Source organism: Aotus nancymaae, unplaced genomic scaffold, assembly GCF_030222135.1.
Source record: "Aotus nancymaae isolate 86718 unplaced genomic scaffold, 86718_ANA_hifiasm-v0.15.2.pri h1tg000059l, whole genome shotgun sequence".
NCBI lineage: Eukaryota > Metazoa > Chordata > Mammalia > Primates > Aotidae > Aotus > Aotus nancymaae.
Genome location: NW_026988473.1, coordinates 2,284,517 through 2,312,370, shown reverse-complemented (window position 1 = coordinate 2,312,370; position 27,854 = coordinate 2,284,517). Strand labels below are relative to the sequence as shown.

General features: G+C 55.7%; 2 protein-coding genes across 8 annotated transcripts; both read left to right on the top strand.

Moving 5' to 3' along the window:
• The first annotated feature begins 1,508 nt into the window (after positions 1-1,508).
• Positions 1,509-15,505, top strand: ANKRD13D (ankyrin repeat domain 13D). Of its 6 annotated transcripts, XM_012452893.3 has the most exons (15): positions 1,509-1,762; positions 2,283-2,418; positions 2,526-2,650; positions 3,951-3,996; positions 4,076-4,219; positions 4,453-4,642; positions 12,135-12,201; positions 12,598-12,679; positions 12,895-12,956; positions 13,060-13,190; positions 14,023-14,180; positions 14,305-14,421; positions 14,511-14,674; positions 14,755-14,846; positions 15,141-15,505. In XM_012452893.3, exons 1-15 carry the CDS (start codon positions 1,673-1,675, stop codon positions 15,352-15,354), a joined length of 1,818 nt encoding a protein of 605 aa, XP_012308316.3. In that variant the 5' UTR covers positions 1,509-1,672; the 3' UTR covers positions 15,355-15,505. The 6 variants fall into 6 exon arrangements, with proteins under 6 accessions (XP_012308316.3, XP_064220751.1, XP_064220750.1 ...); XM_064364681.1 differs by lacking the exon at positions 1,509-1,762 and having other exon boundaries at positions 1,869-2,418; positions 2,526-2,666; positions 12,135-12,210; positions 12,598-12,689; positions 13,100-13,190; XM_064364680.1 differs by lacking the exon at positions 1,509-1,762 and having other exon boundaries at positions 1,871-2,418; positions 2,526-2,666; positions 4,459-4,642; positions 12,135-12,210.
• Positions 15,506-15,597: 92 nt separating this feature from the next.
• SSH3 (slingshot protein phosphatase 3) lies at positions 15,598-24,619 on the top strand. 2 transcript variants are annotated; one of them, XM_064364679.1, is made up of 15 exons: positions 15,598-16,007; positions 16,178-16,225; positions 17,050-17,087; positions 17,706-17,940; positions 19,004-19,128; positions 19,208-19,279; positions 19,522-19,587; positions 19,698-19,886; positions 19,999-20,092; positions 20,319-20,447; positions 20,560-20,606; positions 21,542-21,688; positions 21,911-22,111; positions 22,195-22,468; positions 23,679-24,619. In XM_064364679.1, exons 1-15 carry the CDS (start codon positions 15,735-15,737, stop codon positions 23,955-23,957), a joined length of 2,217 nt encoding a protein of 738 aa, XP_064220749.1. In that variant the 5' UTR covers positions 15,598-15,734; the 3' UTR covers positions 23,958-24,619. The 2 variants fall into 2 exon arrangements, with proteins under 2 accessions (XP_064220749.1, XP_012308309.1); XM_012452886.2 differs by lacking the exons at positions 15,598-16,007; positions 16,178-16,225 and adding an exon at positions 16,477-16,638.
• Positions 24,620-27,854: the final 3,235 nt, after the last annotated feature.

Sequence of the window (27,854 nt, the reverse complement as noted above, 5' to 3'; positions counted from 1 at the left end):
GGTCATGGGATAGCATGGCATAGACATGTCCTGGAGTAAGCTGAAATGCAGACCTGGAGGTGGCATCAGGGTGACAATGGGAACAGACAGGCTCTCTGCCAGGGACATGGGGGTCAGGGAGAGAGAAGAGGCTGTGGAAGAGGGTTGAGAAGGCACTGTCATAGAATTAAGGGCCAGTGGGAAGCTGTGTTCAAGATGGCAGAAATCAGGAGAGGCTAGGAGCAAGAAAGCCCTGTCAGATAGGGTTTGGAGAGGGCTCAGAAAAGGGACGGCCTCTTTGAGAAAGGTGGTGGCCAGGGAGGCCTGTGGCCATGGTGAGCAGGTGAGTTGATCTGACAACTCTGGGCATTCAGAAGCCTTCAGGTTGCTATCAACCCCAGAACCTCAGGGATGACACCATAGCATGGGGTGACAAAGTGATCCCAGATGGCAAAGGCACCACGTGACTACAAGAAGGAGGGGTAAAAGTGGCAATCAGGCCTTCCAGCCCAGAGTCTCAGAAATGAGGACGCCCTACAGCAGGAGGTGACCCTCAAGATAGCTGGCCCTCCTCAATCAAGCTATCCAGCCATGTTCCACGCAGGGAAACGCAGAGCAGAGGGTCAGCCTTAGCCACCCAACAAAACCAGAGCCTGAGACCCCGGCTGGGCCTCCAGTAACCAAGGGCCGGAACTGAGCTGACGGAGGCCTGCACCCTAGTTCCGGTGCGGGTGGAAGGGCCGGCCCCGATTTCGAAACTCGCCTTCCTCTCCCGATGCTAGCAGCCAAGAGCAGCCTCTGCAAAAGGGACTCGGGCGTGAGGCCGGCGAAGGCAGCCGTTCACCGCGGGCGGTCCTCCGCCGGGACGGCTCTGTCGCTGCCCGGACCTGCGACCCCTCTCCCCGAACTCCTATCCCTGACTTAAGGGCTCCGGGGGCCGACCCCCGCATCGCTGGGCCTGCAGACATCGGCCGAGTCCCAGGGAAAGGTGCTTCCCGCTCAGCCGACGAGCACTTAGTGGCGTCGGCTAGTGGCTGGTCTCCAGGCCGGGTGCTCAGTGATGCGAGGGGAGTCGGGTCCCCCCACTTCACCCGCACCCTCCGGCAGAGTCGGTGCCCGCGGGACCTGGGGTAGGAAGACCGGGGCGAGTGCTGGGGTCTACGGGGGAAACGCAGGTTATCTCGGTGGCAGCAGGACCGCGGCCCGCGGCCCGCGGCCCGCGGCGCACGCACGCGCACGACCCGGGGCCCAGTCCCCGCCCCTCCCGGGACCCGCCTTCCCGCTCCGGACCCGCCACCGAGGGTCTGAGCAGGGCTCAGGGCGCCTCCTGCGGGCCGCGGGCGGAGCTGTAACCGGGCCCCGCCCTCCAGGCCTCCCCAGCGGACCCGGGCCCGACCGAGGCCGGGGGGCAGGCCCAGGGCCGGGCATCTCCTCGGGCGCGCGCGATTGGCCCGGCGCGCGCGGGCCTGGCCGCGGTTGCCATGGTTGCGGGGGGCGGGGGCGCGCGCGAAGCCCCGCCCCGCCCCGCCGCTCGCCCCGCCGCCCGCGCTGCCACCGCCACCGCCGCCGCCGCCGCCTCTACTGCTGCGGGGGCCGCGGGGGTCGCAGCTGGGGCGCGGCCCTGAGGGGAGGCGAGGGGGCCGCGCCAGGCCCGAAGCCGAGGCGGGGCCGGGATGCGGCGCTGAAGCCCAGCATGGCCGGCCCGGGCCCCACCTTCCCGCTGCACCGGCTCGTCTGGGCGAACCGGCACCGCGAACTAGAGGCCGCACTGCACAGCCGCCAGGTGAGGCCCCGCCAGGGCACCCGGCCCGTCCCCCAGATCCCCCACCCAAGGCTGTGGTCTCCGTCCTGGAGGCCGCGCGCCCCTGCTCAGCTCCACAGCCACATCCTGGGCCTCCCTCCCTTGCACGATCCCAAGCCCAGGTCACCGGCCCCTAACCCGGAGCCTCTGGCCTCGTCTCCACCGCGCTGGGCCTCACCCTGCTCGCCCGAAGTCGCTTCTGCATCCCCACTGAGCCAGGCTGAGGACAAGAACTCTGGTCCTGGTCCCCAGGCTCCACCAAACTCCTGACATCCTGCACCTCTGGCCGACCAGGCCCCACTGCCAGGCCCTGGGCTCTGCCCCTGCCCTCCCCCCTGCCCTCTCCTCTCCCCTGCCAGGACATGCAGGCCACCCTCTGCCATCTCCCTGGCCAGTCCACTGTCCTTGTTTCCCACAGCGATTCCCAGCCCTGCTTGCCCTAGCAGCCTCCCTGCCTTGACCTCTTCTCTCCTGCCCTTTGTGAGTGTCCCATCTCCCCCAGCACGACATTGAACAGGAGGATCCCCGCGGGCGGACCCCCCTGGAGCTGGCCGTGTCTCTGGGAAACCTGGAGTCCGTGCGAGTGCTCCTTCGGCACAATGCTAACGTGGGCAAAGAGAACCGCCAGGGCTGGGCAGGTACTACCGAGGGCAAGGAGCTCCCCCGAGACTGGCAGGTGGGGGGCAATGAGCAACCAGGCCCGGGGTCATCCAGAGGGCTCCCCTCAGCAGCCTGGTGCCCGCAGTCCTGCAGGAGGCAGTCAGCACTGGAGACCCCGAGATGGTGCAGCTGGTGCTCCAATATCGGGACTACCAGAGGGCCACTCAGAGGCTGGCGGGCATTCCAGAACTGCTCAACAAACTTCGCCAGGTACAGCAGGGCACAGGTATGGAGGTGGGGTACCATGGCAGGGCACCACGCTGGTTACCTGGCCAGGCCTGGCCTTGGTAGGGCACACAGTTTGTGCAGTGTGCTTCCCACCAACAGCGAGGAGATCTGTCTATGTTGACCCCAGCCCAGGGTCATGTAGAAAGAGACACCCGGGCTCATGTGGGAGAGACTGGGTCTTTTGGAAGAGAAGTCTTGCCAGCTATGGGCCTCCTGAAGGATGAAGATTACCTGAAGCAGGGACTTCAGGTTGACTTGGTAGATTATGGCCTGAGCCTGTGGAATACCTGCTACCATGCACCCTTCTGGAAGCACACAAGGGGCCTGGCTGGCAGAGTATACTACCTCATGCCCCCTCCTCCAGGGTAAGGCTTGGAGGGGGCCGCTCTGCCCCCTTTACAGAGGAGGACTCTGAGACCCAGTGGAAGCAAAAGCTCTCCCAGGGCCCTGCCCAGGCTCATGGTCAGGTTGAGGCTGGCCCTCCGCCTCCAGGTGCTTACAGCCTCATTGCCCGAGGACCATTGTCAGGCCTCTCCTGGGCAGAGAGGTTGGGTGTAGCTGGACCATGGCAGTGCATCAAGACTTGATGAAGGGCAAGGCATTGTGGCTCCTGCCTGTAATACCAGCACTTTGGGAGGCTGAAGCGGGTGGATCACTTGAGCCCATGAGTTCGAGATCAGCCTGGGTAACATGGTGAAACCCCTGTCTCTACAAAAAATACAAAAATTATCTGGGAGTGGTGGCACACACCTGTGGTCCCAGCTACTTGGGAGGCTGAGGTGGGAGACTCACCTGAGTCCAGGGAGGCAGAGGTTACAGTGAGCCATGATTGTCCCACTGCACTCCAGCCTGGGTGACAGAGCAAGTCTCAAAAAAAAAGAAAAAGCCAGGCGGGGTGGCTCACACCTGTAATCCCAGCACTTTCAGAGGCCGAGGTGTGACGGATCACCTGAGGTCAGGAGTTTGAGACCAGCCTGACCAACATGGAGAAACCCTGTCTCTACTAAAAATGCAAAATTAGCCGGGCGTGATGGTGTGCGCCTGTAATCCCAGCTACTTGGGAGGCTGAGGCAGGAGAATCGCTTGAACCTGGGACGCTGAGGTTGCAGTGAGCTGAGATCGAGCCACTGTAGTCCAGCCTGGGCAACAAGAGAGAAAACTCTGTCTTAAAAAAAAAAAAAATACTTGCTGAAGGGCTGGGCTAGCTGTGGACAAGGGGCTCCTGGGCCTGCTGGACCCGGTACGAGGCAGGGCCCTGACAAGCAGCTCTGGTCTCTCTTAGGCCCCTGATTTCTATGTGGAGATGAAGTGGGAGTTCACCAGCTGGGGTGAGTGGGGACCTCTGGGCTCCCAGGGATTGGGGCGGGGCCTTTGGGAGATCCCTGGTGACCCCCATGCACCCTGCAGTACCCCTTGTGTCCAAGATGTGCCCGAGCGATGTGTACCGCGTGTGGAAGCGGGGTGAGAGCCTGCGAGTGGACACCAGTCTCCTGGGCTTCGAGCACATGACCTGGCAGCGGGGCCGGAGGAGCTTCATCTTCAAGGGCCAGGGTGAGCTCGGGAGGCGCTCACTGCAGTGCCTCAGCCCTCAGCTTCTCCTGAGGCTTGGGAGGACAGTGCTATCCTTTCGTTCCACTTTCCAGATGTGGAAGCTGAGGTTGGAGGTGGAGGGGGATCCAGGGACCAAGGCCGACCCACTTGGCAGCAGGCGGCTGAGGGTACATGATAGCCCTCTCTGTGCTGCTGGCACCCGACACTGATTGGCGCCCCCTCTGTGCTGGCAGAGGCAGGAGCCTTGGTGATGGAAGTGGACCATGACCGGCAGGTGGTGCACGCAGAGACGCTGGGGCTCGCTTTGCAGGAGCCTGAAGCACTGCTGGCGGCCATGCGGCCCAGCGAGGAGCACGTGGCCAGTCGCCTCACTTCTCCTATCGTCTCCACCCACCTGGACACTCGGAATGTGGCCTTTGAGAGGTCAGTTGGGGCCTGGCACACAGTGGGTGGGATGGGGACAGATAGTAAGAGCCACCACTAATGAGGGCAGGGCTATCCTTGAAGATCCTGGTTCAGGCCTCTGGGTGGCTGAGCCACTCACCGGGGGCTGGGCAGGGGCAGGCGGGTTGTTGCAGCCCATGTCTCACCCAGACTGCCAGGGTGGTCGGGCTCCTGTGGCCACCTTTGTGGGGAAAGGTAAGGTCAAGATGTTCCCAGTTTCTTGACTTCTGACCTCATATGTTTTCCCGTAAAGACAAAGATTCAGGCTGTGATTCACGGCAGCTGTTTGCACCAATGTTGGCTTGTCATTGGTGTGGCTTTGTTGGGGGCAGAGTCCTTTGTGGGTAGCCTGGGAACCTGACCCTTCCAGCAAGAGTTCCTCTCACAACACATGCCCCCTGATGCCTTAACAGTCAGTGGAAATGCTTAAAACAAAAACAAAAAGTCCCAGCTTTATTGAGATATAATCTCATATACCATACCGTATAGATCACCCATTTAAAGAACATAGCTTCGTGACTTTTAGTATATTTATTCACAGATTTGTACATCACCACAGTCAATTTTAGAGCGTTTTTATCACCTCAGGAAGAAACCCCCTACCCTTTAGCTAACTCTCCGCCAAACTCCTCATCCCTCTCCCCGTCCTAAGCGACACTAATCTCCTTTTTATTTCTGTAGAGTTCCCTATTCTGAGCTCTCATCTGAATGGGATTTTATAACGTGTTGCCTTTTGTGTCTGGCTTCTTTCACTTAGTATATAATATATTCAAGGTTCATCCAAGTTGTAGCATGTAACTACTTCATTCCTTTCTGTGGCCATTGTGTTAATATGTCATACCTTGTTTATTCATTAACCCATCGATAGACATTTGGGTTATCCGCATTATTTGACGATTATGAATAATGCCACTATAAGTATTCATATGCAGGATTTTGTGTAGACATATGTTTTTTGTTTGTTTGTTTTTTGAAACAGAGTTTTGCTCTTGTTGCCCAGGCTGGAGTGCAATGGCATGATCTCGGCTCACTGAAATTTCGGCCTCCCGGTTTCCTGCCTCAGCCTCCTAAGTAGCTGGGACTACAGGCAAATGCCACCACACCCAGCTAATTTTTGTATTTTTAGTAGAGATGGGGTTTCAGCATGTTGGCCAGGATGGTCTTGATCTCTTGGCCTCATGATCCGCCTGCCTCGGCCTCCCAAAGTCCTGGGATTACAGGTGTGAGCCGCTGTGCCTGACTGATAGGTGTTTTAATTTCTCTTTCATATGTTTTCATTTCTCTCGGGTATATACCTAAGAGTGGAATTGCTAGGTTATTGATAACTCAATGTTTAATTGAGGAACTGCCAGGGTGTTTTCCAAAGGAGCTGTGCTGGTTTACATTCCCACCAGCAGCCTGCGAGAGTTCCAGTTTCTCCACGTCCTCATCAACACTTATTTATTATTCATTCGTTTGTTTTGGAATCTAGCCAGCCTAGCCGGTGAGAACTGATTTTGATTTCCCTTTCCCTGATGACTAATGAAGTTGAGCATCTTTTCATGTGCTTACTAGTCAGTTGTGTATCTTCTTTATAGAAATGTCTGTTCAGATCATTTACCCATTTTTTATTTAATTTTATTTATTATTTTGAGATGGGTTCTGGCCTTGTCACCTAGGATGTAGTGCAGTGACATGATCATGGCTCACTGCAACCTCGACCTCTCAGGCTCAACTCATTCAAGTAACTGGGACTACAGATGCATGCCACCATGCCCAACTAATTTTTTAATTATTTGTAATTATTTTATTATATTATTTAATTACTTTATTTTATTATTTGTAGACAGGGTCCAAAGACTGGTCTTGGGTGGCAGCGGTGGAGAAAAAAAAAAAAAGGCTGGTCTTGAACTCATAGGCTCAAGCAATCTGCCTACCTTGGCCTCCCAAAGTGCTAGGATTACAGGCATGAGCCACCACACCTGTCCCTTTACCCATTTTAAAAATTGTGTTGTCTTTTTATTATGGAATTGTAAGAGTTTTATAGTTTTAGTTGTTACACTTAGGTCTTTGAGCCATTTTAAGTTAATGCTTGTATATAATGGAAGATTTTCTTGCATGTGACTATCCAGTTGTCCTAGCCCCCTTTGTTGAAAAAGACTATGCTTTTCGCATTGAATGGTCTTGTCACCCTTGTCGAAAATCAGTTGACCATAGATAAATGAGTTACTTTCAGACTCCCAGGTTAGTTCCATTGGTCTACATGTCTGTCTTTATGCCAATACTATACTGTTTTAATTACTGTTGCTTTGCAGTAAGTTTTGAAATTGGAAAGTATGAGTCTTCCTACTTTGTTTACTTTTTCAGAGTTATTTCACTATTTTGGGAGCCTTGAATTTTATATGAATTTTCTTTTTTCTCCAACCAATTGTAGGCAGAATATATGAACTCTAGATACAGTTTGTCAATTTCTAGTCATATGGGATTCTGATAGGGATTGCACTGAATCTATAAATCAGTTTGGGTAATAGTAACATGTTAACAATGTTAAGTCTTCTAATCCATGAACATGGGATGTTTTTCCACTTATTTGGATCTGCTTTAATTTCTTTCAACATTATTTTACAGTTTTCAGGGTATAAGTTTTGCACTTCTTTTGTTAGTTTATTCCTAAGTGTTTTATTCTTTTTTGTTTTGTTTTGTTTTGTTTTTCTGAGGTGGAGTCTCGCTCTGTTGCTCAGGCTGGAGTGCAGTGGCATGATCTTGGCTCACTGCAACCTCCACCTCCTGGGTTCGAGTGATTCTCCTGCCTCAGCTTCCCAAGTAGATGGGATTACAGGTGCCCACCACCACGCCTGGCTAATTTTCTTTTTTTTAGTAGAAATGGGGTTTCACAATGTTGGACCAGGTTGGTCTTAAACTCCTGACCTCAGGTGATCTGCCCATCTTGGCCTCCCAAAGTACTGGAATTACAGATGTGAGTCACTGCACTTGGCCACTAAGTGTTTTATTCTTTTTGATACAATTACGAATCAAATATTTTTTCATTTTATTTTTTGATTGTGTATTGCAAATGTATAAAAATACAATTGATTTCTGTATATTGAGCATGTATTCTGCAACATTGCTGAACTCGTTTATTCAAGTAGATTTTTAGTGGATTCTTTTCCTCAGTTTTTTTTTTTTTTTTTTTTAACATATAAGATTATATTATCTGGCCAGGCACAGTGGCTAATCCCTGTAATCCTAGCACTTTGGGAGGCCGAGGTGGGTGGATCACCTGTGGTCAAGAGTTTGAGACAAGCCTGGCCAACATGGCAAAACCCCGTCTCTACTAAAAATACAAAAATTAGCTGGGAGTGGTTGGGCACACCTGTAATCCCAGCTACTCATGAGGCTAAGGAAGGAGAATCGCTTGAACCCAGGAGGTGGAGATTGCAGTGAGCCGAGATCATGCCAATTAGATGCCTTTTATTTCTTTTTCTTGCTTAATTGTTCTGGCTAGAACTTAAAGTGGAATATTAATTAGAAGTGGTTAGAACAGGCTGGTAGTAGTGGCTGATGCCTATAATCCCAAAACTTTGGGAGGCTGAGGCAGGCAGATCACTTGAGATCAGGAGTTTGAGACCAGCCTGGCAAACATGGTGAAACAGCATCTCTACTAAAAATTAAAAAAAAAAAAAAAATTAGCGAGGCCTGGTGGTGGTGCCTGTAGTCCCAGCTGCTTGAGAGGCTGAGGCACAAGAATTGCTTGAACCCAGGAGGCAGAGGTTGCAGTGAGCCCAGATTGTGCTACTGCACTCCAGCCTGGGTGACAGAGCAAGACCCCATCTTAAAAAAAAAAAGAAAAGGGCCGGGCGCGGTGGCTCACGCCTATAATCCCAGCACTTTGGGAGGCCGAGACGGGTGGATCATGAGGTCAACAGATTGAGACCATCCTGGTCAACATGGTGAAACCCCGTCTCTACTAAAAATACAAAAAATTAGCTGGGCATAGTGGCACGTGCCTGTAATCCCAGCTACTCAGGAGGCTGAGGCAGGAGAATTGCCTGAGCCCAGGAGGCGGAGGTTGTGGTGAGCCGAGATCGCACCATTGCACTCCAGCCTGGGTAACAAGAGCAAAACTCTGTCTCAAAAAAAAAAAAGAAAGAAAAGAAAAGGAAAGAAAAAAAGAAGTGGTTAGAGCAGTATCCTTGTATTGTTCCTGATCTTAGGGGAAAAGCATTCAGTCTTACCATTAAGTATTATATTAATTGTGAGTTTTTGGTAGATACCCTTCATCAGGTTGAGGAAGTTCCCTTCCATTCCTAGTTTGTAGAGTGTTTTTATCATGAAAGGGTGTTGGATTTTTCAAAATGCTTTTTTCTGTGTTTATCGATATGATCATGTGATTTAAAAAAAAAATTCTATTGATACATTACATCAATTGACCTGGATATTGAACCAACCTTGCATTCCTGCCATAAGTTCCACTTGTTGATGGTGTATAATTCTTTTCATATGATGCTAGATTTGGTTGGGTCGTATTTTGTTGATGATTTTGTGTCTACATTCCTAAGCGATATTGGTCTGTAGTTTTTTTGTGATATATGTCTGGTTTTGGTATCTGAGTGATGCCTCATAAAGTGGGAAATGTCACCTCTTTATTTTTTCAAATAGTTTGTGAATAATTGGTATTAATTAGTTTTCAAAAGATTGGTAGAATTCAGTGGTGAAGCCATCTGGGCCTGAGCTTTGTGTGTGTATGTGTGCGCGTGTGTTTGTAGTTTTTTGTTGTATTTCTCAATCAATCTCTTGACTTGTTATCTGTCTATTCAGATTATCTATTTATTCTCAAGTTAGTTTTGGTAGCTTGTGCCTCACTAGGAATTTGTCCATTTCATCTAAATTATAAAATTTGTTGGTGTACAGCTATTCATCATATCCTTTTATAATGCTTTTTATTTTTATTGCTCCCCTCTTTCATTTCTGATTCTGGTAAGTAATTCAAATTTTTTTTTTTTTTTTTTTTTTTTTTTTTTTTGAGACAGAGTCTCACTCTGCTACCCAGGCTGAAGTGCAATGGCATGATAGGAGCTCACTGCAGCCTTGAAGTCCTGGGCTTGGGTGATCCTCCCACCTTAGCCTCCCAAGTAGCTGGGACTACAGGTGTGCACTACCATGCCCAGCTAATTTTCTTTTTTTGTAGAGATGGGGTCTCACTACATCATCCAGGCTGCTTTTGAACTCCTGGCCTCAAACAGTCCTCCTGTCTTGGCCTCCCAAAGCACTAGGATTACAGGTGTGAACCACCACCCCCAGCTAAGTCTTCTCTATTTTTCCCCACCATGGTCAACCTAGCTAAAGGTTTGTCAATTTTGTTGATGTTTTCTTTTTTTTTTTGAGACGGGGTTTCACCATGTTGGCCAGGCTGGTATCGAACTCCTGACCTCATGTAATCCGGCTGATGTTTTCAAAGAGCCAGCTTTTTGTTTCATTACTTTCCTCTATTTTTTTATTCTCTGTTTCATTAACCTTTACTGTAATATTTATTATTTATTTCTGCTCTTTCTGGTTTAGTTTGCTCTTTTTTCATTGTCTTAATGTGGAAGGTTAGGTTAAGATTATTGATTTGAGATCTTTCTTAATATAGGCATTCACACATATTATGTTACATTACCTTTACACGCCTAGGCACGTCTGTCTTCTCTTTTTTTGACATAGGGTCTCTATCACCCAGGCTGGAGTGCAGTGGTGTGATCTCAGCTCACTGCAACCTCTCCATCTCCCAGGCTCAGGTGATCCTCCCATCTCACTCTCCCAAATAGCTGGGAAGACAGGCGCCAGCTAATTTCTTCTATTTTAGTAGAGATGGAGTTTCACCGTGTTGCACAGGCTGGTCTCGAACTCCTGAGCTCAAGTAGTCTGCCTGCCTCAGCCTCCCAAAGTGCTAGGATTACAGGCATGAGCTACTGGGCCCAGCCTTTACATGTGTTACATAAGTTTTGATATGTTGTGTCTTCATTTCTGTTTGTCTCTGAATATTTTCTGATTTTTCTTTTATTATTTGAGCCATTCGCTATTTAGGAGTATGTTGCTTACTTTCCATATATTCGTGAGTTTCCCAAGTGTTTTTTCTGCTACTGATTTCTAATTTCATTCCATTGTAATTGGAAAACATACACTGTATGACTATCCTTTCAATTGTATTGAGGTTTTCTTTCTTTTTCTTTTTCTTTTTTTTTTTTTTGGCTCTGTCACCCAGGCTGGAGTGCAGTGTCTCAATCTTGGCTCACTGCAACCTCCGCCTCCCCCATTCAAGTGATTCTCCCGCCTCAGCCTCCCAAGTAGCTGGGACTACAGGCGCGCACCACCACACCTGGCTGAATTTTTGTATTTTTAGTAGAGATGGGGTTTCACTGTGTGAGCCAAGATAGTCTCGATCCCCAACCTCGTGATCCGCCTGCCTCGGCCTCCCAAAGTGCTGGGATTACAGGCATGAGCCACTGCACCTGGCCGCATTGAGGTTTTCTTTTTTTCTTTTTTTTTTTTTTAAATGATGGGGTTTCACCATGATGGCCAGGCTGGTTTTGAACTCCTGACCTCAAGTGATCCACCCACCTCGGCCTCCCAAAGTGCTAGGATTACAGGCCTGAGCCACCACGCCCGGCCGAGGTTTTCTTAATGGTCTAGTATATGGTCCGTCTTGAAGGGTGTTCCATGTGCACTTGAGAAGCATTTGTGTTGTTGGTACTGGGTAGAGTGTTCTAACCTGTTTATAAAGTCTAGTTATAGTGTTCTTATCTTCCATTTCTTTGTTTTTGTTTGTTTATTTATTTATTTGTTTATTTATTTTTTTAAAGACGGGGTTTCACCATGTTGGTCAGGCTGGTCTTGAACTCCTGACCTCAGGTGATCCGCCTGCCTTGGCCTCCAGAGTGCTTGGATTACAGGCGTGAGCCACCGCACCCAGCCCTCTTTGTTGATCTTCTAGTTGTTCTATCCATTATTGAAAGCGGGGTACTGGAGTCTCCAACTGACGTACTTTATTTTTTTACGAAAAATTTCAAACATATATGAAAGAAGAGAGAAGGCACTTACTCATCACCAACATGTATCAACATCTTACCAACCTTATTGAATCTACCCTTCCTTACCTTTTTTTCTTTTTCTTCCCTAGAGTATGTCAAAGCCCATCCCAGATGTCCTCATGTTTTAATAGTAAATGCTTCTGCACAACTCTAAAACACAAGGATGTTTCTAAACCCAGCCCCAACGCTGTCATACCTCACAAGTTTCATGCTAATTATTCGTGTCTTCTAGTCCCAAGTTCATGCTCGAGTGTCCCCAGCTGTCCAGGCACCCTCTTCAGGGCTCCTTCATGTTTCACAGTGACAAGGGACCCTCAGAGTTGGGCACCCAGGGCAGGCTTATTGGAGGGGGTTTGGAAAGGAAGCTTTGACCAGGGTGTGAGGGTGCAGGTCCTCACGAGCTCCTGTTTGGTCTGTTTCAGGAACAAATGTGGTATCTGGGGCTGGCGGTCTGAGAAGATGGAAACTGTTAGCGGCTACGAGGCCAAGGCAGGAGAGGCTAGTGGTGGGGGCCTGGGGGTAGATGAGGTCCAGGAACTCGGCTGGTCTCCACATCCATCCCAGAGTAGCCCTTGGGCTCTGGAAACCCTGAGCATTTGTGGGAACTCAGTGGGCCTGAGTGCCCAGCCCCTGCGGAGTACGGAGGGCTCACCCACATCACGGGCCCCACCCAGGGTACTGAGATCAAATGAGGAGCGTGTTCCTTTTTACCCTGGGGCTGCATTTCTCACTGTGACTTCCTGGGGTTCAGACCCTGCCACCTCCTCCATTGTGGGGAGCAAGATCGCACCTGCCTCTGGGACGGGGGACTTGGGTTCTACACTGGTGAGGCTGTGTGGGGAGCAGGCTCTGAGCCCCCAGCTCCCTCTGTGCCCTGCTCCTCAGGTATACAGTGCCACCAACGTGGAGCTGGTGACACGCACACGCACGGAGCACCTCTCTGATCAGGACAAGTCGAGGAGCAAAGGTAAACCCAGGTGCGCCTGCCTGCTGCCCAGTCACACCGTGCAGTGGGGTCTCCCTGGCCAGGGGTCAGGGGCCAGAATTTCCTGGGATGAGCTGGGAGGTCTCCTCATTCCCATCTGCCCCTCTTCCCCCGGACAGGAGGCTCCCAGGGTGGAGGTAGGTGGGGGCAGTGCGGGGGTACTGGCCCCCTCATGGGCTCCCACCCCTTCTCTGTAGGGGGGAAGACTCCGTTCCAGTCCTTCCTGGGGATGGCCCAACAGCACTCCTCCCACACTGGGGTGAGCCAGGGCTGGGCTGAGACAGGGCTGGCGAGGGCTGAGCCTGGGCGGGAGGGTGCCCTCCATCGCCGTGATTGCTGAGTCTGCCCTGGGACCCACACAGGCCCCCGTGCAGCAGGCAGCTAGCCCCACCAACCCCACAGCTATCTCCCCTGAGGAGTACTTCGACCCCAGCTTCAGCCTGGAGTCACGGAACATTGGCCGCCCCATCGAGATGTCCAGCAAAGTACAGAGGTAAGGTCTGAGAGCTGGCTGGGGACTTGTCTCGGGACGGGGGCCCCTCCTGGGACCCCTGAGCTCTTGCAGGCCCCTGTCTGGACCTATCATAGTGAGGGGCGCACTCGCTCAGCCGGCTTCTCTCTGGACTCCACTCCTGGAGGGCAGGAGTCCTGTCTGCCTTATCCATGGTCCTCAGCCCTTAGCAGGGGGATTGGCACAGAGAACAGGTGGCTTGTCCTTGATGAATGGATGGTACCACCTATGTATGGTTCTCTATTGAATTTCATGAGTATCTGCTGGGGCCAGCGTGACAGTGGGAAGGGCCTCCAGCAGTGTGGCCTGGGAGTGGAGCGTCCGCCTGGGTGGACAGAACAGTCACGCTTGCCTCATGAGGAGCGCTGAGCAGGCGTAGCTGGTAACAGCGGGCATAGCACCTGCACAAGCCCGGCGCTCTCCCAGCCACCTCAGGAGGATTCTCTTAGCCACCCACAGTCTCTGGGATTCGAACCCTGGACACGAAATTTCGGCACCATGTGAGCTGGTGGCCAGCTCTGGGCTGAGGCAGAGAACAGGGCTGTGGGCCAGGCCCAGGGAGAAGCCCACAGCCTGGCACCTGGCCTCCTTGTCCAGACCAGATGAACAGGCATGAAACCCTCAGGAACCCCAACCTGGGCAACGTAGACAGGACACCAGCTCCCAGGGGAGGCGGGCAGTGGCATCTGAGCAGAGTAGGGCACCTCAGGCCAGGTGGAAGGTGGGTAAAGACAGCTGCCCACTGGCCAGAGGGCAGGCCTCAGTGGAAGGGCCACCAGCGGCGCCTCACCATGTTCTGTGGTCGGCTGGGCAGGTTCAAGGCAACACTGTGGCTGAGTGAGGAGCACCCACTCTCCCTGGGTGACCAGGTGACACCCATCATCGACCTAATGGCCATCAGCAACGCTCACTTTGCCAAGCTGCGTGACTTCATCACCCTGCGCCTCCCACCTGGCTTCCCCGTCAAGATTGGTGAGAGGCTGGCCCAGGCAGGAGGGGGACACCTCGGACATGGCGCCCTCCCCATGGAGAGCTGCAGGGGACGGAGGCGCAGGTGGCTATCTGCCAAGGCTGAGGCGTGGCTGTCTCCTCACAGAGATTCCCCTTTTCCATGTGCTCAACGCCCGAATCACCTTCAGCAACCTGTGTGGCTGTGATGAGCCCCTGAGCTCCGTGTGGGTTCCGGCCCCCAGCTCTGCTGTCGCGGCGTCAGGTATCCCTGTGGGAGAAAGAGGGAGGCTGCGCAGCTCTCTGGTCACCAAGCGCTGCGGGTTGAGCGTGGCCCCTCTGCCACATGCGTAGGGAGCCCTTTCCCGTGCGAGGTGGACCCCACCGTGTTTGAGGTGCCCCAGGGGTACAGCGTGCTGGGCACGGAGCGCAGCGAGCCCCTCCGAGATGAGGATGATGACCTGCTGCAGTTCGCCATCCAGCAGAGCCTGCTTGAAGCAGGCACCGAGGCGGAGCAGGTGGGACTCAGGCAGGGTGTGGGCTGTGGCCTCTGCAGCCTCAGGGCAAAGGTGACAGCTGTGGGCTCCGATGGCTGCAGGTGACCGTCTGGGAAGCCCTGACCAACACCCGGCCTGGTGTCCGCCCTCCTCCCCAGGCCACAGTTTATGAGGAACAGCTTCAGCTGGAGCGGTGAGGCCCTCATGGGGCTGGCTGGGTCCCTGCCTCCCCAGCCCTGGCTTGTGGGGAGGGGGGTAGCAGGAAGGTCCTAGGACCCTAGGCCCTCTGCAAGGCCACCCTCCATCAGCAGGGCTGTCTGCTGCCAAAGGTGGCGTGAGGGGTGGGGAAGCAGGGCCCTGCCTCGTCTTCTCTCCCTGCCACCCTGTCTTTACCCTTGTCCTCTAAAACCAGTCCCCAGCCCCTTGGCTTCTGCCCCAGCCTTGGTGCTCACCAGCCTGCTCTTCCCTCCCATGCCCTGCCTGGAAGGGCCCTCCAGGAAAGCCTGCGGCTGTCCACAGAGCCCAGGGGCCCAGGATCCCCTCCCAGGACACCCCCAGCCCCCGGCCCACCCAGCTTTGAGGAGCAGCTGCGCCTGGCCCTGGAGTTGTCTTCGCGGGAGCAGGAGGAGCGGGAGCGGCGCGGGCAGCAGGAGGAGGAGGACTTACAGCGGATCCTGCAGCTGTCACTCACTGAGCACTGAGCCACAGCCCCTGAGAGGGCGTCCGGCCTCTCCCTGCCCGCTTTTCTAATTTATTTATTTATAAACTCTGCTGCTGAGCTTGGGGCCTGGAGCCCCAGGGATGGGTGGGCAGGGGAGACAGAGATGGAAATAAAGAGACTGCTGCAGCAGGGCTGCTCTGCTGACTGGGCTGGAGCCGTGGGGACCTGAAGGTGGGGCGCTGAGGAGACACTGGGTGGCAGCCCAGACCTGGGCTTGAATCCTGCCCACGGTCCCCTTAGCCTCTCTGAGCCTCAGTTTCTTCAGTTGTAAAATGAGGAGACCACCCCCCACCCTCTGCCCCTCAGGGCTGAAAGGAGCTGGTGAGAGTCATGTGTCCTTACCAAGCAGGCATCCTGTGAATGTCAGTTCCCCCTCGCCGTCCCACCTGCTGGGGACCCGGTTTGTCCTGCCTCCCAGCCTGGCCTTACTGGAAACCGGCCCAAGCGCCCGTTGGAGAGAGAAAGACTGGGTCCCCAGACCCCATTCACCTCCAGCTGGGAAGAGCCCCCATGCCGCTAACCGCTGCAGCCAAGGCCAGGCCGGGCCCTGACTGGGGTGCATTCCCTGCAGGTGGCTTTGTGCAAGTCACTTCTCTCTGCGCAGCTGGGAGCCCCGCCTTGCTCGCCTCCGAGGTGGGAGTTTCCTGGGTTATTTCTAAACCCCAGGCTGATTTCCCCGGAAGCCTGTCTCCCAATGGGAGCGGGAAGGCGGACCAGCAGGGAGAAATGTTTGTGGTGGCGGGCGAGGGCGCACGCCGTGCCTGATCCTCTCTAGACCTGTGGCCCCGCCTCTGCCCCTCTAGGACCCTCCTCTGCCCGGCACAGGACGCTGGAGGCCCAGAACAGCTCAGGTGCTCCCGCAGGGCAGCCGGGGCCGGGGGCTTCCTGGGAAGGGGGTCAAACTCCGGGCCTCCCGCTCCTGCCCTCCCTGTCTCCCGGCTCTGCACCTGCTCTCGCCCCCGACCTGTGCCCGGAGCAGGCCAAACCGCGGAGACCGGAGGGGCGGGGTTCGGCGGCCCTGAGAAGCTCCACCGGAGTGGCTGGGCGAGTGTCTGGCCCTTTAAGGGCCGCCCCCGAGGAGGTGCCAGGCCCGGGTAGCGCCGTCTCTCCTTCCTGGTCCTGCGGGGCCGAGACCGTCCGCGGGGCTGAGGGACGGGGCCGTGCCCGGTGCGAGCCCAGGTGCCCCCAGCCTGGCCCCATGGCCCTGGTCACAGTGAGCCGCTCGCCCCCGGGCAGCGGCGCGTCCACGCCCGTGGGACCCCGGGTGAGTGTGGCCCGCCCGTGGTGCCGCCCACGCAGTTGCTGCCCGGGCCCGGGAGCCCGTCCTGCCCGCCTCGAGCGGGGACTTGCGGAGGTGGACCCGGGACTCGGGCCGGAGGGTGCTGGGGGCCTCGAGGGTCTCTGGTACTGGCGCCAAGGCAAGATCCAGAGCCCTGCGCGTCGCCTGGGCTGAGGAGGCCCAGATCTGGGCGCGCCCGTCACCCTCAGCGCCCCCTCAGCTGACCTGGCCTTGGGCCGGGGCTGCGCGGGGCCTCTCGGTGGGGCGTGGACTGGGGTGGGAAGACAAACGGCATCTGGTGCCTTTTCTGGCCTTCCTCCACCCCAGAATTCCTGAGAGAGGGGAGAGGACAGCGCTCCCCGCGCTCACCCTCCCCTGGGGCTGCTCTCTCGGCAGGACCCGGCGGTCCAGCGGAGGAGTCGACTCCAGCGAAGGTGAGCGCCGCCTCCCCAACGCAGACGCTTCCGTCCGCCCGGTACCTGGCCACGGCCATCCTGGACTCCGGGTGCAGGGACAGAAGGCTCCCCGGAGGACGCGCAACCGAAGCCCACTGCCAAATTTGTGGGACAGTGTTCCGGGTGGCACCGGCTGGTGGGCCAGGCAGCCAGATGGCCTTGGCCTTCACCCTCCCCCTGGTCAACTGGGGCTGCCTCACCCACTGCCCTGGGCTTTGGCTCAGGTGGTGGCCACGACCCAAAGGGCAAGAGGCATGACGGGCCTGAGGACTCCTGGGCCTCCAACCAAGTTCCCAGCAGCTCCCTGAGTTAGGCAGGTGGGAGGGAAAGAGAGCAGGCCCCTCGCCCTACAGACAAGAATAGAGAGGCTGAGAGCTTGGAAGCCTGCAAGACTGGTTCTCAGCGTGGTGGCAACATTGCCACGGGGCCAGTTAAAAGTGCAGATGCTCAGGCCTCCACTCCAGACCTGTTGACTGCGTGGGGGCCCATGAATCCATGTGGACAAGGCCTGCAGATGAATGTGATGCATGCTAGACTTTGAGAGCCCCTACCCTAAGGGGGATGAGGGGCCATGACAGTTTCCCACTGCCCCACCAGGCAGAGCTTTGCAGTGCTCCGAGGGGCTGTCCTGGGACTGCAGGATGGAGGGGACGATGATGATGCAGCAGAGGCCAGTCCTGAGCCATCAGAGGAGCCCCCAAGTGAAGAGCAGCCCCGTGGGGACCAGACAGACTTTGGGCAAGGACCCCAGAGTCCCCAGAAACAGGAGGAGCAGAGGCAGCACCTTCACCTCATGGTGCAGCTGCTGAGGCCGCAGGACGACATCCGCCTGGTGAGGGCCCATCTGGAAGAGACGTGCCCGAGGGCACGGGGGAGAGGACAGAATGGAGCCCTGTGTGTGCGTGCTTGTGGAATAATGGTGTGAGGGCAGGGGGCAGCCTGGGGAGTGCTGGGGTTACCCATACGCCAATGATCCTGCTGTTTCAGAAAAGGCAGAGATGTTTTGACTGGGTGAGGTCGTGGCTGCAGGTCTCTGGAAGGGAAGGAACAGGGGAGGTTTGTCCTGTGTAAGCCAATAGGGCCAAATTAGGTCCAAAAGGTGGGAATTCTGCAGACAGATTTCTTCTCAACCAGTAGAGGACTTTCCTGATGGCATGAGCTGTCCCGAAATGGACCGGTGCCCAAGGCAGGCTTGCTGGACACCCACTGGGGGCAGGTGTGCTGGAGGGACTAGGCAGACGGGAGGAAGATTCCAGCCCCATGGAGGAAGGGAATCCAGGTAGAGCCGGAACCGGGGCCCAAATGCTTGTGGAGACAGCTCACTGTCCGCAGCAAGACGTGGCAAACAAGATGCAGTGAATCTTTCGTAAAGCTGAATTTACAACAGAAGCATCATCCCCTTTTGTGAGAGTATGTCCTTAATATTTCTTTGGTGATAAACATTTCTTGAATGAAATGATAGCACTGGCAAGTGAACAGGGTTTAAAAAAACCAAAACACCCAAAACCTCCTCCTTACTGGGCACAGTGGCTCACGGCTGTGATCCCAGTGCTTTGGGAGGCTGAGGTGGGAGGATCACGTGAGCCTGGGAGTCTGGGGCTGCAGTGAGCTGTGACAGTAGCACTGCACTCCAGCCTGGGCAACAGAGACCCTGTCTCAAAACAAAAACAAAAACCACCTCCATCCTTGGCAGAAATAAAAAATGGGCAACCTGTGTCAGCCCTGTTCCCTGCTTTTTTCCACACAGTCCCTCTTTAGCCACTGATTTTATATCTGGGAAGAGGGGAGATGGGAAAGGAGGGAGCAGGGTCAGCGCTGTTCTGGACCTGGGGGTGTCCAGGTGGGGAGCAGGGTCCTTGGGGCCACTGTGACCCCGGGCTCCTCATCCTCCCCAGGCAGCCCAGCTGGAGGCAGCCCGGCCTCCCCGGCTCCGCTACCTGCTGGTAGTTTCTACACGAGAAGGAGAAGGCCTGAGCCAGGATGAGACGGTCCTTCTGGGCGTGGATTTCCCTGACAGCAGGTGCGAGCAGGGAGAGGAAAGGAGAGGCAAAGAGGTGAGGGACAGGGGGTACAATGACTCTCCCCCTGTCCCCTGCCAGCTCCCCCAGCTGCACCCTGGGCCTGGTCTTGCCCCTCTGGAGTGACACCCAGGTGTACTTAGATGGAGACGGGTAAGCAGGGGGCAGGAGGGTGGAATTACCATGTGTGACGGGTATGACGGGGCCTGGGCGCCGGGGTGCGGTAGAACTCTAGGCTGGGACTCTGGTACCTGCTCCCAGCTCCACCTCAGATTCACTGTGATCCTGAGCAAGGCACCTGACTCCCGGACCTCAGCTTCCTGTGTCTGGCCAAAGGGCAGGTTCTCTGTCACAGAGGCTGGAGTCTGGCTTCACCGGCACCTGCTCTCCTGCAGGGGCTTCATCGTAACGTCTGGTGGGCAGAGCCGGATCTTCAAGCCCATCTCCATCCAGACCATGTGGTAAGGACAGACGCTGCCTGTACTTGGGCCAGCCTCTCTTTCTAAGAAGGCTGCAGGGCCTGGGGAAGGCAGCAGGGGACAGAGTGACCCAGCTTCTCCTCCTGTCCCAGGGCCACGCTCCAGGTATTGCACCAGGCATGTGAGGCAGCTCTAGGCAGCGGCCTTGTGCCCGGTAGCAGTGCCCTCACCTGGGCCAACCACTACCAGGAGAGACTGAACTCCAACCAGAGCTGCCTCAATGAGTGGACGGCTATGGCTGACCTAGAGTCTCTGCGGCCTCCCAGCACCGAGCCTGGCCGGTCAGCGAAGGGAGGGGAGGGCCTGGGTGGAGGGGAAAACAGGACAAAGAGGGAGCAGGGGGGCATGGCAGAGAGGGGAAGGGGCCCCTTGACTGAGGGGCTCTGCTCCCAGGCCCTCAGAACAGGAGCAGATGGAGCAGGCGATCCGTGCTGAGCTGCGGAAAGTGTTGGATGCCAGCGACCTGGAGAGCGTCACTTCCAAAGAGGTGGGCAGGGGGCCTGGGGCAAGTCCCCTCCAGCAGGGGCTGCAGGCTTGTCTCTCTTGGGAGCCCTCCCCACCTTGCCAAGTCCTGACCCATTCCTGGATGCCTTGGCCTTGGCCCTAGTCTGTCTAGATGGGACAGGGTGCTGTCTTCAGAGGCCCCAGAGGGAAGGTGGTGGGTCAGGCACTTGGAGAACCCCAGCCTCTCTTGCTCTGGGCTCTGCCTGCAGATCCGCCAGGCCCTGGAGCTGCGCCTGGGGCACCCCCTCCAGCAGCACCGTGACTTCATAGACAACCAGATGCTGCTGCTGGTGGCACAGAGGGACCGGGCCTCCCGCATCTTCCCCCACCTCTACCTGGTGAGCTGCCACTGGGCCTGGGCCATGGGGACTGCTGGCAGTTGTGAGGGCAGCGGGGTGCCAGAAGCAGAAGCTGGAGAAAAGGGAGAATGTGCTGCTCCCTCTCTCCCAGGGCTCGGAGTGGAATGCGGCAAACCTGGAGGAGCTGCAGAGGAACAGGTAAGGCCATGATCCCCTCGGGCCACCCACCCCATCGTCCCTTCTCCTGGCCTCCCTGCATTGGGTGGTAGCCAGCTTCAAAAACCACCCTCAGCAGCTGCTAGCTCTGCTTGTAACTCTGTCCTGGGGCTGTTACCCTGGTGTGGGTGCCCAGGTCGGGACAGGAGACCCGCTGGCCAGCCCCACCCACTCTCCTCCCCTCCCCCACTGTGAAACAAGGACAGAAACAAAGGGCCTCAGCCACGCCAAGACCGGAAGCAGCAGAGCCCACTGCTGTAACTGCCTTGGACGAGCAGAAAAAGGCTCCTCTTGGCCAGGCGTGGTGGCACACACCTGCAATCCCAGCTACTCGCGAGGCTGAGGCAGAGAATGGCTTGAACCCGGGAGGCAGAGGTTGCAGTGAGTGGAGATCACACCACTGCACTCCAGCCTGGGCAACAGAGACAGACCCTGTCTCTAAAAAATAAGAAAAAAGAGAGAAAAAGCCTCTTCTTCACCTGGCCCTTTCCCAGGGAAGAAGGAACTGGCCTTCTCCCTGTGGGGACCTGGCTGCCTGCTCTGACAGGTACTTGTCATCTGTCCACCATGGGCTTCCGGGAGACCTGCTGTATCTGTCACCCCACTGCTGCAGACCCACCCACGCTCAGCTTAGCTCAAAAGCTGTCCTCTAACTTACTTCTGAGAGGAACGGAAGGGCTGGAGTTGCAGCTGACCCAGCTGACTGGACTAGATGGGGAAACAGGCCTAGCAGGGTCAAATGATTGGTTCAAGGTCTCAGCCATCTGACAGCTGAGTCAGTTCTCCTCCCACTGTCACTGCTACCACCATCTGACTTGAAACTCAGCTAAACAGAGGCCCAGGTTCTGCCAGGTCCGATGGCCAGTGGCCCTGGTACCTTTGCCCACGTCAGCCTGGCCTTGGGCCCTCTGGGACAGGGTCACCCACATCTTGAACATGGCCCGAGAGATCGACAACTTCTACCCTGAGCGCTTCACTTACCACAACGTGCGCCTCTGGGATGAGGAGTCGGCCCAGCTGCTGCCACACTGGAAGGAGACATACTGCTTCATTGAGGCCGCAAGGTAAGCACCCGGCTCCCCTGACTGCCCCGCTGTGGCTTCACGTGGTCCCCAGTGCCCTTCTCCTGCCCACTCTGCCATCGGCTCTGCCATTCCTTCCAGCCCCCAGTGTCCTTGCCTCCTTCTCTACTCTCAGCTGCTTGTGAGCCCTTTACCTGCCCTCTCCCACAGCAGGCAAGTCCTTCATGGTGAGGGGAGGGTGCTGACCCTGTCCTGCCTCCACAGAGCACAGGGCACCCGCGTGCTGGTCCACTGCAAGATGGGCGTCAGCCGCTCTGCGGCCACAGTGCTAGCCTATGCCATGAAGCAGTATGGCTGCAGCCTGGAGCAGGCCCTGCACCACGTGCAGGAGCTCCGGCCCATCGCCCGCCCCAACCCCGGCTTCCTGCGCCAGCTGCAGATCTACCAGGGCATCCTGACTGCCAGGTATGGGATGGGGGTGAGGAGGTTGGTTTGCGGGGTGTGGCTGCTGGGTCACTCAGAGCTGACTCAGGGCCACCTCCTCACAGCCGCCAGAGCCATGTCTGGGAGCAGAAAGCAGGTGGGGTCTCCCCAGAGGAGCACCCAGCCCCTGAAGTCTCTACACCATTCCCGCCTCTTCCGCCAGAACCTGGGGGTGGTGGGGAGGAGAAGGTTGTGGGCGTGGAGGAGAGCCAGGCAGCCCCAAAAGAGAAGCCTGGGCCACGGCCACGTATCAACCTCCGAGGGGTCATGAGGTCCATCAGTCTCCTGGAACCCTCCTTGGAGCTGGAGAGCAGCTCAGAGGCCAGTGACATGCCAGAGGTGAGGTTGGGACTCGGGGAGCTCGGCCTGCAGGGGTGGGGACCAGAAGGAGGGAGGTGGGGAAAGACCAGGACGGCGTTTGACCGTAGGCCTGAGCAGGGCGTACCTGGGCTCGGCCTGGTCCACCCATGCAGGGTGTCCTGGGAGGACCCTGGGGGCCTGGTCCCAGCCTCCTTCACAGTCAGCCTAATACCGCTCAGCACCAGACATCTCCAGCCCATCCCATGAGTATCCCTGAAGACAGGGACCAGCCCTGTCCTGGGCTCCCGAGAGCAGCTGAGACCCAGTGAGGGCAGGTGTGGGGGCTGCAGGCACAGACTGGAGAGGGGCCACGGGGCAGGGCAGGAGGCAGCGCCTGTTTCTGGGCGAGCCAGCCCCGGCCAGGGTCACAGGCGGTTTCCAGACTGACCACAGGACTAGCTGTCTAAGGGGCAGGGCTGCCTCCCCAGGCCACGAGCTCCACAGCCACCTGCTGGCCCTGGGGGCGTCTCTAACCCCTCATGAGGGGAGGGTAAATGAATCTCCGAAGCCTCTCCTGGGTCTGAGGAGCAGCACCTCCAAGCGTTCAAGCAGTTGAGGTGCAGAGGAGTCTGTGCACTCACGCCACCCAAGTCCTGCCTAAGTGAGCCCCCTCGACGCTCAGTGCTGCGGGCCCAAGCAAAAGACTGGGAGCCAGGCCCTGTGTGGGACTCAGCGCCAAATGGCTGACTTGGAAGAAGGAGTGTCCACCGAGGGCAGGAACATTTGGGAGAGGCTTCCTGGAGGAGGTGTGGGTGGGGAAGGATAGGGAGGCATGGTGGGTTGGTGGGTGGGTGTCTGTGTAGCTAAAGGCAGGAGGTCCTCGCCCAGCACTGACACCCGCATCCACCCAGCCCAGGTCAGGGCTGGTGCAGGCATGGTTTCACCTGCTGGCTGCCTGCGCAAAGGCAGAGGAAGGATAGGAGGAGCGGAGGAGGGCAGGGAGGCCTGGGTCTCAGGGGAGCTGAGGAGGGCTGCTGGGGGCCAGAAGGAAGCTATAGGCAGGTAGGACTCAAGGAGCAGGGCAGCAGGGTGGGGGTGTCGTCCTCCCCACTGGGGAAGCATGGCTGTGGACAGCGTGGCTTTTGGTGTGTGTGCCGCAAACATTCTGCCCCTCAGCTCCTCCCGGCTCTGCTTGGTGCCCTGCCCCGAAAAGGCCTCCCATGGCCTCCATATCCTCGCGCCTCTCCAGGTTTTCTCTTCCCCTGAGTCTTCACACGAAGAGCCTCCGCAGCCCTTCCTGCAGTTCGCAAGGACCAAGGGAGGCCAGCAGGTGGGCCGGGGGCCGCAGCCGGCCCTGAAGTCCCGCCAGTCGGTGGTTGCTCTCCAGAGCGCCGCCCTGGTGGCCAGCCGGACCCGGGCCTTCCAGGAGCAGAGGCAGGGCGAGCCCGGCATTTCCTCTACGCCCAGATTCCGGAAGGTGGTGAGGCAGGCCAGCGTGGATGACAGTGGAGAGGAGGGCGACGCCTGAGTCCTCACACACGCCCATGTTCCCCTAGACACTAAATAGAGGGTCCACAGCTCCTCAGGGAAACGCCCCTCATGTCTCCGGCAGCGCCCATTCCTCTCAGCTCCTCCCACAACAGCTCCTCCCCTCACGACAGCCACACCTCCCACAGCCCTGAGTCCCAGACCCACGTCCACCTGTTGGAGGCTCAAGACTTTCTAACTGGGATGTGGTAGAGGGACTGAAGGTGCCATCAGCGGCAACCGCATCCTAGTTTCATTCTCAACTCTTGCTCTGAACATTCACCTGCAGTCACAGAATAAAAACAGCTTCCAGTGCAGAAAGGCTCCTGTCCCCCACTCCTGCCCCATCCCTATGCCTCCCATCCTCCCCCAGTTCATTCCTGGAACCAGCCAGGCCAGGCAACCCCTGGCCTCCAAAGGCAGGCAGGCCCCTCAGCCCCAGCCGCAGGAGGTTTGAGGGGTAGCAGGTTGCTGCCCTCATCCACCTCAAGCCGTCCGGGTCTTTGCTGCTGTCCCCAGGCCTCCTGCGTCACTGCGCTGGATCACAGGGCACCAGGCCAGAGAGTCTTCTTTTTGTCCTTTATGGTCTTTGGCTAGTCAGGTTTTCACAGCCTTAGAGTATCTGGCTTTGTACTGAGAAATAAAACACATTTTCATATTCGATTATTTTCAATCTGATTATGATGATGAAGCCGTCTCTATCGCAGTCAGACCCTTCTTAGCTGGCCAGGGAGGGTGGCTGCCCATTCCTCCCAGCAATTTCCTCACAGTTCCCAGGTGTCTCGATACACACCTATCTGGGGGGAGCGGCGTGTTTGGGCGTGGTGTGGGAGGAAGATTGTGTACAGAAGAGAGGAGGTCAGTGCTGTCTCCTCATCTCCTGGGGCAGAGCTGGTGAATGTTAGCTGCCCACACCTGCTCAGGCAGGTCGGGCAAGGGAACAAGTCCTCACCGGACAGCAGGCGTGTGCTTTGCTGCGAGAGCTGGAGGGAGTTACTCACGAGGAAGTGCCTACCTGGACAAGACCAAGCCTGTTCCAAAAGCGAAGATGCCTTCTGGACAGTGATGCCAGCTCTATGGCATATTTTGGACCCCAAGACTCATCTTCCTCCTGCTACAGTGCAAAAGGGCCTGATTTCCAAGCCAGCCTATTGCTACCTGGGAAGAGGGACCCTTGGTGACCCTTCTTCTCCTGCCTAGGGGTTCCTTCTGCTCAACTTTAGTGTCCAAGAAAAGTTAGTCGTTCCATCTTTTTTTTCTTTTTTTGAGGCAGTCTTGTTCTGTTGCCCAGGCTGGAGTGTAGTGGTGCAATGATGGCTCAGTACAGCCTTAAATTCCCAGGCTCGAGCGATCTTCTCACTTCAGCCTCCCGAGTAGCTGGGACCACAGGCACGTGCTACCACACCTAGCTAAGTGGTGATATCTTTGTCATTTCTTTCTTGTTTTTTGAGACAGGTCTTGCTCTGTCACCCAGAATGGAGTGCAGTGGTATGATCTTGGATTTTTTATAGCCTCAACCTCCTGGGCTCAAGTGATCCTCCCGCCTCAGCCCCCTGAGTAGCTGGGACTACCTGCACACACCACCATGCCCAGCTAATTTATATATATATATTTTTTTGTAGAGACAGGGTTTTACCATGTTGCCCAGGTTGGTCTCAAACTCCTGGGCTCAAGCAATCCACACCTCAGCCTCTCAAAGTGCTGGAATTACAGGTGTGAGCTGCCGTGCCTGGCCCATCTTTCTCACTTCTATCCCTCTTTCTAAGATTATGCTCTCTGCCCTATGATACCCTACCCTGATTTGGGGAAGGGGCTGGATTCAACTCCTTCCCTCAAAGCTGTCCTTAGAGATGGGAGCTGGCACCGAGCATTCTCAGTGATTGAGACTTCATGCCCAGTTTTAAGAATGAATCTCTCACCCAGGCCGTTGTGGGACTCCCAGCACTGCTCTAACCCTGAAGTGCCCAGTGGCAGGGGACTTGGATTCTGGCCCCAGCTAGAGTCTCTGTTTCTTTCTGTAAAACAAAGGGATTACACCTGGAAATCCCTAAGTACCCCTCTACACTTTGATGCATTTTATTTTATTTTTATTTGAGACGGGGTCTCACTCTGTCACCCAGGTTAGAGTGCAGTGGGGTGATCTCGGCTCACTGTACCCTCTGCCTCCCAGGCTCAAGAGATCCCACCTCAGGCTCCTGAGTAGCTGGGACTACACGGCCACCACGCATGGCTACACTTTGATACATTTAAACAATACATGAGGCCGGGTGCAATGGCTCATGCCTATAATCCCAGCATTTTGGGAGGCTGAGGCGGGCAGATCACCTGAGGTTGGGAGTTTGAAACCAACCTGACCAACATGGAGAAACCCCGCCTCTACAAAAAATACAAAAAAAAAAAAAAAAAAAAATTAGCCAGGTGTGGTGGTGGGAGCCTGTAATCCAAACTACTCAGGAGGCTAAGGCAGGAGAATCACTTGAACCCAGACGGTGGAGGTTGTGGTGAGCCAAGATCGCACCACTACATTCTAGCCTGGGCAACAGAGCGAGACTCTGTCTAAAAAAACAAAACGAAACAAACAAACAAAAACATGCTATCTAGACATTGCTAGAACTTAGCCTCTACCTCCCTTCCAGAAGAGGAATCGTGGGCACCTATCTGGGTGGTATGCCTAAGGGTCATAAGACGTGGGGTACAGGGAAGCTAGTTCTGACTCCTGATCCATCCTACTGAACAAACATTGGGGGCTGCCCCCCATTCTTTGGCCAACCAGGAGTCCTACCCAGGCTGCCCTTTCCGTATTCCTAGGGCTGCAGGTGGGTGGGTGGTGGTGAGAGTGTCAGGGGAAGCCAAGGCCAGGCCCTGCCCTCCTGCAGCCTGCGCATCTCAGAAGGCAGATCCGATCCGGAACTCAGAGCCACGGGACTCACTAGAATCCATGAGGATTCCAAGGAGTAAGAAGTCAGCCATCAGGAAAAGGAAGACTGGAGGGGAAACTGCATCAAAAATGCAGACAAGAGGGCGCCAGGCATTGTGGCTCACTCCCGTAATCCCAGCACTTTGGGAGGCTGAGGCAAGTGGAACGCTTGAGCTCAGGAGTTCGAGACCTGCCTGGGCAACATGGTGAAACCCCATCTCTACAAAACAAAATAAGAACCTTATGGGCTGGGCGTGGTGGCTCATGCCTGTACTCCCAGCACTTTGGGAGGCTAAGATGGTTGAATCACCTGAAATCAGGAGTTCGAGACCAGTCTGGCCAACATGACGAAACCCCATCTCTACTAAAAAAAAATTACAAAAATTAGCCGGGCGTGGTGGTGCGTGCCTGTAATCCCAGCTATTTGAGAAGCTGAGGCAGGAGAATTGCTTGAACCCGGGAGGCAGAGGTTGCAAGATGGAGATGGCACCACTGCATTCCAGCCTTGGTGACAGAGGGCGACTCTGTCTCAAAAAAAAAAAAAAAAGAACCCTATGTGTACACAAAGCTCATAGAAATTGCTAAAGGGTCAAAAAATAACAAAGAAGCATATAAAACGAAAAGTAAACTCACTCCTACTCTGTCTTCCAGTCCTTCCTGTCTACTCAGGCAATGACTGCAGCTGCCTTCGAGGCCCTCCAGTTATCCCATGCTTACATAATCAAATATATTGGTATGCATATTTTTATTTTTATTTTTGAGACAGAGTCTTTCTCTGTCACCTAGGCTGGAGTGCAATGGCGTGATCTTGGCTCACTGCAACCTCTGCCTCCGGGGTTCAAGCGATTCTCCTGCCTCAGCCTCCTGAGTAGCTGGGATTATAGGTGCCCACCACCGCACCTGGCTCTATTTTTAGTAGAGACGGGGTTTCATCATGTTGGACAGGCTGGTCTCGAACTCCTGACCTTAGGTGATCCACCC

Coding starts and splice junctions, on each gene's coding strand:
- ANKRD13D (XM_012452893.3), top strand. CDS start 1,673: ATGGCCGGCCCGGGCCCCACCTTCCCGCTGCACCGGCTCGTCTGGGCG. Junction 1,763..2,282: donor CCGCACTGCACAGCCGCCAG/GTGAGGCCCCGC, acceptor CATCTCCCCCAG/CACGACATTGAACAGGAGGA. Junction 14,847..15,140: donor GAACAGCTTCAGCTGGAGCG/GTGAGGCCCTCA, acceptor CCTGCCTGGAAG/GGCCCTCCAGGAAAGCCTGC.
- SSH3 (XM_064364679.1), top strand. CDS start 15,735: ATGTCAGTTCCCCCTCGCCGTCCCACCTGCTGGGGACCCGGTTTGTCC. Junction 16,008..16,177: donor CCGCCTTGCTCGCCTCCGAG/GTGGGAGTTTCC, acceptor CTGCCCCTCTAG/GACCCTCCTCTGCCCGGCAC. Junction 19,280..19,521: donor GTGTACTTAGATGGAGACGG/GTAAGCAGGGGG, acceptor GCTCTCCTGCAG/GGGCTTCATCGTAACGTCTG.